At 37.0% G+C, this 11,343-nt stretch overlaps 1 protein-coding gene across 1 annotated transcript; it reads right to left on the reverse strand.

Annotated features, from left to right (window-relative positions):
- Nucleotides 1-451: 451 nt before the first annotated feature.
- On the reverse strand, nucleotides 452-2,610 carry LOC116117787 (receptor-like protein 3). Its single transcript, XM_031403802.1, has one exon. The coding sequence runs from the start codon at nucleotides 2,600-2,602 to the stop codon at nucleotides 452-454; it is 2,151 nt and encodes a 716-aa protein (XP_031259662.1). The 5' UTR covers nucleotides 2,603-2,610.
- Between the last annotated feature and the right edge of the window lie 8,733 nt (nucleotides 2,611-11,343).

Consider the following 11,343-nt stretch of genomic DNA (forward strand, 5'->3'; position numbering starts at 1 on the left):
TAGTTTGACTAATTTTCTCGTTCTACCAAGTTAAAGTCGTTCAATTTCTATTTTAATTATTACAAGTATTATTTAGGACGTCTTTTTTTTTTTTTTTTTTTAGTCAAGTTAGTTATTGTTTTTTGTGAATTTGATAATTTTCTTGAAATTTGAGAAACCTCTCATGAATTTGAGAGCTTCTTCTCGTCAATTCAAACCATATTAGACTTGAAAATATTCAGTGCCAATCTATTCAGTTTTGTTGTTATATTTTTCTGGTTATTTATTATTTAATTCTTAGTATATCAGTGGTTATTTTACTGAAGTAATTGAATCCTTCTCAATTGTTAAAAAAATTCGGTGTTTGGCGGTGAGAATGTAAAAGTAGAGAATACAAGAACATTGCTGGATAGAGAGAGAAATTAGCCAGATTAATTTACTGATAAATCTGGAATCACTTGTTAAGAGAAATTCAGAGAGTTCTGAATAAACTATATACACGAATTGGGTAAAAAATCCCACCTACGGACCCAATAATAAATCCGAAAACAACTCCAGCAGTGAGTCCATAAACAAGCTCCTTTTTTGAAGATTCACTTGGAGAAGGAACAGGATTATGACTCGTTCTTGTTTGAATAGAACATGAGATTTCTATAATATCACCGCACAGACCTGGATTTCCTTCAAAGTTGGAGATGGAAAAAGTATGAAACTGACCTCCTGAAGGTATCAGACCATGAAGATTATTATTCGCGACGCTGAACTCCGACAAGAAGTAGAGACCACTGAACGAGGCAGGGATTTCACCAGATAAATTGTTTCCGGATAGATCCAATCTCTCCAAGTTAGTGAGTTTCGATATTTGATTCGGAATGTTTCCAGAGAATTTGTTATAGCTGAGATTAAGCAATTGAAGAAAATGTAATTGGCCAATCTCAATGGGGATGCTGCCACTGAGACTATTGTTTTGGAGGAATATCGACGGTGGTAACCTGAGGAGACTATAGTATTCTTCATTAGAAGCATTGATATTGGGAGGAATAAAGAGAGGTAACTCTAAGCGGCTCGCACCAATTTTTTTCGCAGCCTGTAATTCTGATACCAACATTGGCAATCCGCCGAGTTCCTTCGGAAACTCTCCGGAAAGAAGGTTATAAGACAAGTCGATGTAGAATAGACTTGTCATAGTCCCTAACCACCCTGGAATTGAACCAGTGATTTGATTCAAACTTAAGTCCAAGAACTGTAATTTCCTGAGATTACTTATCCAGGAAGGAACTTGACCCTGGAATTGTGATTTACTCAAAGCCAAAACCTGGAGATTTGGAAATGCATATGAGAAGGTAATATCATCAGGAATCATTTCACCCTTGAAGTTTTTACAAAGGAATAGAACACTGAGGTTCTTGCAACCTGTCAAAATCTTGATTGATGCAGTGGCATTCGTTAATCGGTTTTGGGCAAGCGAGAGGTATGACAATGATTCCAATGCAACTATTTCAGGTGAAATTTCTCCCTCTATATTGTTACGGGAAAGCCTTACTGCAGTTAGTGACTTGCATGAATAAAGAGTCGATGGGAAGCTACCTGTGAAGTTATTGCTTCCAAGGTCGATTGTACGAAGATGGCGAAACATTGAGAAATTAAATGCCGAAAGATTTCCTTCAAGTTTGTTATTCCGCAAATTCAGTTTTATGAGATTGATGCAATTCTTCATGGATGGAGGAAGAGAGCCAGATAGGTTGTTCACATGAAGGTACAAATGTGTCAAGTTGGTGAGCTTGCCAATACCCTGAGGGATGAAGCCAGTCAAATTGTTAGAATAAAGCTGAAGAATGATAAGGCTTGTGAGGTTGACAATGGTGTTGCTAATGGGTCCAGATAGGGAGTTAACATGTAAGGAGAGCTCTTCAAGCGATATGGCAGCATAAATGTCATCAGGTAGTGAACCTGAGATAAAATTACAGGCTGCCCGGAAAACCTGAAGTCTTGAGCAATTTCCAAGTCCTGGAGGAATTGGACCTGTAAAATCATTGTTTGAGAAATCCAGAATCCTGAGAATGCAGGAAGTTTCAGTCCGGCTAAAGGAAGGGATAAGACCTGTGAAACTATTTTTGCTGACATTAAAACTCTCCAAATTTCCTGCTGATAGCTGGAAGAACGATGATGGAATCGTTCCTTGTAAATTATTGCCGGATAAATCAAACAATCTAATGACTTTAGATGACAAAGATGATGGAAATTCACCTGTAAGAGAATTATTACTCAAATCCAGAACTTCAACAAGAACTAAAGACAAAAACGAATGATGGGGGACAGGACCGGAAAGGTGATTGTGTGAAAGATTGAGGTGAGAAAGATGTGTCAAGTTCCCAATTGATGGGGAGATGGAGCCGCTAAGGTCTCTCCCGGGCAGCTGTAAATGAGTGACACGACCGTTCGCATCACACTCGATCCCTTCCCATAGGCAGCAGTCGACCGAAGAGGTCCAATTTATTGTAGGAGAATATATGTTGAGTTTTATAGACAAGAGTGATTCCTTATCTATTTGGTTGCAGGTTTTGCAAAGAGTGGCAAAACATGAGAGGAATAGTAAAACAAGCTTCAAGAACAAGCTAAGCATGGTTCGTATTTGATTTCTCTAGGCTGAAAAGATGAAGAAGTAAAGATTTTAAAGTATAGGCAGCCAAGTTTAATATTTCAGCTACGTTGAAATTTGTGATAACAGATTATACTGCAAGTTATTGACCAGGCAGGGAGGGTGTGAGAAAGCGACGTGAGGTTAACATAATTAAAAAAAAAAAAAATTGTATGTTTTCATCAAGGAAGATTTTCATTATATGGTAGAAATCTTCAGAAAATTAATCATAAAAAAACATTAGTGGGAAATTTTGTCAATTTTCAGAGTTGTTTTAAGAAGTTTTCCAAGGGACATCTTTGACTTAATGCATTCAAGTCCTAAGTCCTAACGTCAAAATCACTCTATTAAACTATTAAAAACGTCATTCATTACGAGTCAAGAAACTAAATTATATATTTATTGTAACAATATTTCCGCGCCCCTTCGTCATGGAAGCTGAAATTAAAGAAATTGTCAATTTAATAATAATTATAAAAGTATATTAATATGTTTTCATAGAGATATTGCACAATTTTATTTGACCCACATAGTAACGTATATTGACTGTAGCTATAATTCAAAGTCTTGGAACTTTGATCAGCTTGAGTGCTTGACTTGTTATGTAGAAACTTTTTTTGATTTGACATCTTGTAGTTTTCTCCTTTTATCCACATTTACCCTTTAATTCCAATTATGGTAGATCCAGTCGGAAATGATCTGACTAGATTTAGGTTTGATCTAATCATTAACGGTCAGATCTATGGGTGTGGATGTCAAAATAAATATGGTCGTTAACAGCCAAATGTATGGAGCATAACGACCACACATCTGACTATTAACCACCATTGATCTGATTAGAAGTGGCCAAAATAGATCTGGTTATTTTCGGTCAGATTCACAGGCATATAGTTATTTCTAATTATATCAATAACTGAAAACATTCATATCGGTGCACAGTTGGCGGATCTGGCCGTGCACCATTTCATCGATTGCCGACGTAATACATTATTCCTTCAACGAGACACACATTAAGGACACAAAAAAAAATTGTTCTTGGGTCTTGGCTCATGATAATTGTAAGAATATTAAATATATAAAATAGTATAATTTTAAAGAAACTTTTAAAAAAAGAAAAAAGAAAATTAAGAGTTAATATTACATGAGGGAACATTATCGTTGCGAAGGTTTTATACGAAGGAGAAACATCGTTGCATTGATGTAAGGATAGTCGCCCGTTTTTCTAAGAGGTCATCTCTAATGGGGTAATAGCCATCACCCAAGGGATCCACCAAGAGGGTCATTACCATCACCCACAGGTGAAGAAGTGTTCACCCAATTGGCTTCCAAGCAAAGTGGCTCATTCTCATTTGTTGGCCACTCAAAACCGCCTAGGACACGCATCAATTACTAAGTAGTTTTTCTGTGAAAGATTGCCCAAAAGGGGTCACCAAATTAGAAGAATTAAGGAGCATAACAAAAGCCAAAAACGAAGAGCACCATCAGACTTAACTTATTGAGTTTCACTTGTTAACCCTTTAGAACCATTTCTTGGCATTAACAATCACCAAACCCGATTTGTGAGTTCTATCATAGCTTTTTAATTAATATTTAAACATGAAATTGAATATATTTAAATATACATATAACATATTTAAAAACAATTTTTTTTTTTTTTTAACTATTTCAGTGGTGCTTGACAATTGTTGGAGTCCTACAACTACTAGGCACGCTCAAGCCTATTAGATTATAAGAGGGAGTAATCATCCCATTCAACAAGGTCTTATTGGGTGAGGAGTCAGGCTCACCTTAATTTCTAACATGGTATCAGAGCTCAGGTTCAGTTGAGCTAAGCGCTTGACCAGCGGGTGAGGAGTTAGAGACAGCAACTACTTCCAATAACAGGCATTCCCAACATATGGGCTTGACCGTGAGGGGGATTGTTGGAGTCCCACATCGATTAGGCACGCTCAAGCCTATTGGGTTATAAGAGGGGGTAATCCTCCCATTCAACAAGGTCTTATTGGGTGAGGAGTCAGACTCACCTCAGTTTCTAACATTGATATCCGAAAATATCCTATTTGAAATCCTCATACAGATTTGCAACAACCACAGGTAGAGGTGTCAATTTAGTCAAGTCCACATGACATAAATATAATAATATTCCCCTAAAAAAAAAAGGAAAAAAGATAGATAGAAAAAATAAAGGGCTTATTACGACAGGAAAGTCATCATAAGCTGGGCCACCGGGCAACCGCTTAGATTTTTAACATAAAGCTTGCTTAATATGTTCTCGTAGTGGTATTTAGTTGAAGAATTTACACTAACTCGGTTCACTAAGTATTTAATTAGAGAATTGAAGTATTTTTCCCTCTTCCCGGTTCCAACTTCCAAGCAATGTTCAAACTGTGACACAGTCTTCAAATAATGTTAGTCTTATGATTATTTTCATTGTTGCGGGAGTTGAAACTCATCTCCTCTAAAACTGTACTTATTTTTGCTCTCTCCATCAAAATTTCCAACAATATATATATTCAGCTCCTGAATGCTGCAAAAAAGACGGGGATGCAAAGGATGAAAACAGCCGAAGTGATCCAAATTTGCCACGCATGCTTGCCAAGCAATTGCAGGCACATTACCGCCAAGAGGCCGTAAGTTTTGGTGGGGGCATACCAAAATAGAATATATGAAACAGATGAACCCGATAAGATTGCAAATCTTTGCAAATTCCAGGAGGGATTCAGAAAAAGGAGTTAAAGAAATTTTGTTGGTGCTATTATTCATGGACCCACAATTGCTCAAAGTTGGTGCAATTTGAGCAACAATCATGATGAATACCTTGGTTTTCGTTCGTCCGTGGAACTCGCCATCTTGAATTGGAACACAAAGCTGCTGAATCCGGATAGAAATCATCCCAGGAATTGTGTTGGTGTTAGTTAAGGATGGAGTCGGGAAAGGGTGAATTTTGAAAGAATCATCAACGGTTGTGCGAGAGCTCCAGCCTGGAGGAGAAACGGGAAAGTGGGAGATAGTCGGAGGGAATTCCTCAACTGAAGTTGAAGCCGCGGATGGAGTTGATGAGGAAGACACGTTGAAAGAGAGAAATTGCCTTTAGAAATCAGAGATTGAAGGAATTTGGAGACGTCTGGGATTTTCTTATCTGGCGGTTTTGAGTACAATTTCTATGCAATTGCATGAACTACAAATCTGAGTAAAAAACTTGGAAACGAAGGAGAGAAGGCGCCGCAGGCCACACTCCACAGCCGTTCATGTGTAGAATTAGGATCGGCCCGGCCCAACCAAAGTTTGTGGAAAAACAAAATTACTTGCTGCATTTGGTTAGCTTTTCGGAGTAACATTCTATTTCGAATAGCATTTTTGAAAAATATAATAGGATTCTGAAAATGTTTTTGGTACATTTTTAGAAAATATTTTCTGAAAATATTTAGATTATTTTAACCCTCTATGTTTGTTTGTTTAAATAAACATCCCCCACAATAAAAGTTTATAAATTGATAAAAACACTTCAACCCATCCAACTATTACTGGCAGCTGGTCACCATCGTCAGACTATAGCTAAAAGCCATCTGGATGGCACACGACCAATTGCATCTGGCCGATCGTGCGTCAATCTAGCCTTTTTTTGCTTGATCCATCGTGAATCTGGCTAGATCTGATTGTCGTTGACAGCCAAACGACGACCAAGATATCTAGCCGTCAACAACCATGATATGACTATCGTTAACGACTAGATCTTTGGCCATAGATTTGGCTATTTCGACCATCAACGGCCAGATCTTTGGTAGTAGATCTAGCCAAAAACGGACAAATTGACACACGACCGGCCAGATCCAGCTGGTCATACATTGTTATGGTGCCGACGGCTAGCGGTGGTTGGCGGCGGCGGCGACTGCCAGCGAGTGATAGTGGCTTGGGTGGGTGAGGGGTGTTTTTGTTAATTTTAAAACTTTTATTGAGAAAGGTAATTGTTATTGTTTTGAGATGAATAGAATATGATTGGATTTTGAAGAATATTAAACCAAATGCATTTTTGATTTGTAAAGATAGGATAGTGGGAAAAAAGTGTGCCAAATGCAGGGATTATTATTATACAAGACCGTAAATATGTCAAATTGTAGTCCACAGAGACGCGAAATATATACCCAAATTATTAAGTATTTAATTAATTGGCTTTTTATATGTATTCATCCATTCACTTCATAATACATCAATTTGCATGGAAGATTTTGAACATTCAGTATTATTCAATTATGAAAAGACAAAATAAAATTGGAGCCTTTATTTATAGTTATTAGCCATTTTTTTATATTTATTTGTATCCATAATTTATATATTTAATGTTATTCAATAAAATAGATGTATTGCTATATACATCTAATTTATAGGATGTACAAGTGCAATAATGTTAATGGTTAAAAATATAGCTAAAAAAATTGACGTGTTGGGTTATAAGTGAGAATAATTACCATTATTCAATTTAAAAATAAATAATATAATATATAATTGCATATAATATGATAATAATTTGGAGGTGACAATTTAAATCTTGTTTATATTATATTTTAGGGGTGACAATTTTTTGAAACAATTAACCCAATTTGAAATTTCTTGTTTATAATCAAAAGCACAAAGTAATTTGATTGTATTGTGTGGATTCTCATTTTCTAGTGTAGCTCACGCGGCAAGAGAAATTCTCTTAAAATCTCCTAGTTGAATAGGAGTTATTTATAGTCAATATTGCAAATTAAGTGCCTTGTTAAAGTCATATCTTGGCTTTAAATACCACATTTATATGTCAGAAATTATACTAAATATGTTTACTTTTGTTAAAGTATTATATTGTTATCTCAATCTCGCAAATATACATGTTCCTATACATTATATTAAAAACAAAAACTCAAATCAACTTAATTGTAATGAATATATTTTAAAAACTCAAATCAGTTTATGAAAATTCATCAACATAGGTCATGCATAAGTATGGCCATACGCTTTGTAATTGATGGGATGTGTTAAGAGCTAATTATTATTTTGGGTTATTATCTAATAGCTTAAGCTTTTGGATCAACTAATAATATCCCTCCCTTGTCAAATCCGTTAAACCTTAAAATTGGATCCACATTTCACGTGAGAGACCAGTTAAACTTAAAGATTAATGCAGGGCCTTACCTCATAACATATACACTTTTGAGTCGGCATGTAACTTAACACGACGTATGGCCATGTTCTCTTTACCAGCTCTTAGGAGACTAGGAGTAGTAAAATTACTTGCCTGAGGAAGGTATCTGAGACCACCTACCCCTCAGGTCCGAGTAATTACTTGGAATCTCAAAGACATTCCTCGAGGTCATGAAGAAAAGTTTTAATAATTTGCCAAGAGTAGGTATCCGGGATTGCCTGACGCCTTAGGTCTAGATAATTACTTGGAGTCCCGAGGATATTCTATGGGGCCAGAGATAATGGTCCATGGACCTGACCTGAAAATTACCTCGGTAATATTATGTATTAAATAAAAATATATATAAATACTAAAACAAATTCCTAAAATACTATTAGCTCTATACTCGCCAAGAATACGAAATTCCTATACTTGTCTAAATACTCAGTTCAATAATGTCCCAAATCTATTATTGTATATAAAAGTAGGCACGCCTAAGTCAAGTCACAAGGAAGGAGATTTTTATTGATAACTTCTCCGACGCTCAACAAAAATTATTTCCAATCAAAAGCACAAAGTGATGATGTGGATTCTCATCCCCAATGGAGCTCATTTCTGTTGAAATAAAGAGAGTTTTGAGGAATCATATGATTGTATATTTCTGTGTGTCGTCAACTATACAAAGGAGGCCTCTATATATAATGGAGAAGGCCAAAGTTAATAAGGAAATACACTATATGGAAAGATTCTAACCTAGCATAATTATAGGAAATAATCATATATTCTAGGGATATTATAAGATACTAATATATATACTAACATGCCCCCTCAAACTCTTGGTGGCGAAGTCAACTGGAGTTTGGAAACAAGATCACCAAGTCGACCAGGTGGATGGGATTTCGTAAAAATATCAGCAAGGTTATCTTCAGAAGAAACTGAATGTAACTGGAGGACACCCTGCTAAAGATGGTGGCGGATGAAGTGACAATCAATCTCAATATGTTCAGTACGTTCATGAAATACATCATTATGCGCAATCTAGATGGCACTACGATTATCACAGTGAAAAGGAGAACTTATTGATTGAGGAACACCCATATCTTTTAGAAGCCAGCGTAACCATAAAAGTTCAAATTTCATATCAATAAGAGCGCGACACTTAGCCTCAGTGCTGGAACAGGCAACGACAGATTGTTTCTTACTACGCCTGAAATCAAAGAAGTACCAAGTAAGAAACAATAACCAATGGTGGAGCAATGATCAGTAGGATCAGCAGCCCAATCTGCATCAGAATAAGCCTGTAGCTCCAAAGAGGAGTGGGATGAGAAGTGCAGACCATGAAACAGAGTACCCTTCATGTAGCGTAGAATTCGAAGAACCACAGCAAAATGGGTAGATCGAGGTGCACTCATAAACTGACTAACTAGATGAAAAACATATGAAATGTCAGGCCTGATGATAGTAAGATAAATGAGACTGCCAACTAACTGTCGATAAAGAGTTGCATCTGCAAGTGGAGAACCATCAGTGGCCAGAAGCTTAGTATTATACTCAAGTGGACTAGTGGCTATCTTGCTGTCTATCAACCTAGCTTTGGAAAGTAAATCAGAGGCATATTTTGCTTGAGTGAGATAATAAGCATCCTGATTTGAAGTAACTTCAAGGCCAAGAAAGTAGTTAAGATGTCCCAAATCCTTCATCTCAAAATTCTGACTAAGAAAAGTTTGAAGATCTCGAATACCAGCAATATCATCACCAGTAATAATCATATCCTCTACATAGAGAAGAAGAAGGATAGTACTTACCCTAATAGTGCGAAGAAAGAGTGCAGAATCATATGGGCTAGAAAGAAAGTCTTGTTGAGAAACCACTGACTGAAATTTCTCAAATCAAGCTCGAGGAGCCTGTTTGAGCCCATAAAGTGCGTGACGAAGAAGACAAACTTTATATGGAGGATGCTCATAGCCAAGTGGAGGCTACATGTAAACTTCTTCAGTAAGATCTCCATTAAGGAAGGCGTTTTTAACATCCATTTGAAAAAGTTCCCAATGCTGGATAGCAACAACTACAAGTAAAGATCTGACAGAGGTAACTCTAGCAACAAGAGCAAAAGTCTCCTCATAGTCAATCCTGTACTCCTAGGTGAACCCTTTAGCAAAAAGTCGAGCCTCGTAGCGGTCAACTGATCCATCTGCTGCAGTCTTGATTTTATAAATCCACTTGCATCCCACTGCAGCTTTACCATGAGGCAAGTCCACCAGATCCCAAGTATGTGTTTTGACAAGAGCATTCAATTCATCAGACATAGCTTGTTGCCAAAGAGGGTCAGTATGAGCCTCACGATAATTGTGAGGTTTGTGAAGGGTGGCAAGGACAGAGAAACAGTAACAATCACAAAGATGAGTAGGAGACTAGAACGACAAGGTTCAGGGAGTGGAGAAGACTGAGGAATGGGTGGTGTGGCAGGTGGTCCATCAAACGCATCAACTGGATTTGGTGCAGTAGTGGAAGAACTGTCTGAGGATCTCGGAATCTCTGTAGAAGAGTCAGAAAATAGAGCAATAAAGGGATCAGTGAATATGAGTGAGTGGTTAAAGGAGGAAGGGGAGAACGTGGATATGCTAGTTAATAGTTTGTGTTCCCAAAACTCCACATGACAAGAGACTTAAAGACATTTGGATATAGGATTATAACAACGATAACCTTTTTGAGTTAAGCCATAACCGAGAAAACAGAATAACTGAGAATGGGGTTCAAGTTGGGTCTGTTCATGAGGAGGAAGAGTAACAAAACAGGCACAATCAAAGACATGAAGTAAGGAATAGTTATGAACCATACAATGGAGAAGCTCATAAGAAGATTTGTTGTGAAGTATAGGTGAGGGTACCCGATTGATTGTGTACACAACAGTAAGAGTAGCTTCACCCTAAAAATTTTCAGGTAAAGAAGTAGAAAGTAAAAGAGCTTTAACAGTATCAAGGATATGATGATGTTTTCATTCGGCACAACCATTTTGTTAAGAGGTATAGGGACAAGATCGATGTGATAGTGTGCCTTGTTGATTCAGGAACTCAAGGAGAGTTTTGTCATTATATTTAATGGCATTATCTAAATGAAAAACTTTAATGATACAAGAAAATTGAGTTTGTACCATTTTGTTAGCAGTTTGGTAAACATGAACAAGCTCAGATCAATGTTGTAACAAGTATAGCCATGCATAACGAGAATAGTCATCAACAAAGATAACAAAATAACGAGATCCCCCCTCAGTAGGAGTAGGTGCAGGACCCCAAATATCAGAGTGAATCAAATCAAAAGGTGCAGTAAAAAAAGAATCACTTATATTAAAAGATAAATGAGTTTGTTTGCCAAGTTGACATGAAACACAATGAAAAGACTGAAAACCTATAGAACCTAGGTGACCTTGGGAGGTCAAAAGATGAACACGAGGTATAAAGGCATGACCCAGCCGAGAATGCAATAATTGGGAAGAGGTGGCAGGAGCAACAATGGGGTGAGACAGATCGGATGGAAGCTACAAAGAAGCGAGCTCGAATAGACGTCTAAT

Source organism: Pistacia vera, unplaced genomic scaffold, assembly GCF_008641045.1.
Source record: "Pistacia vera cultivar Batoury unplaced genomic scaffold, PisVer_v2 Contig821, whole genome shotgun sequence".
NCBI lineage: Eukaryota > Viridiplantae > Streptophyta > Magnoliopsida > Sapindales > Anacardiaceae > Pistacia > Pistacia vera.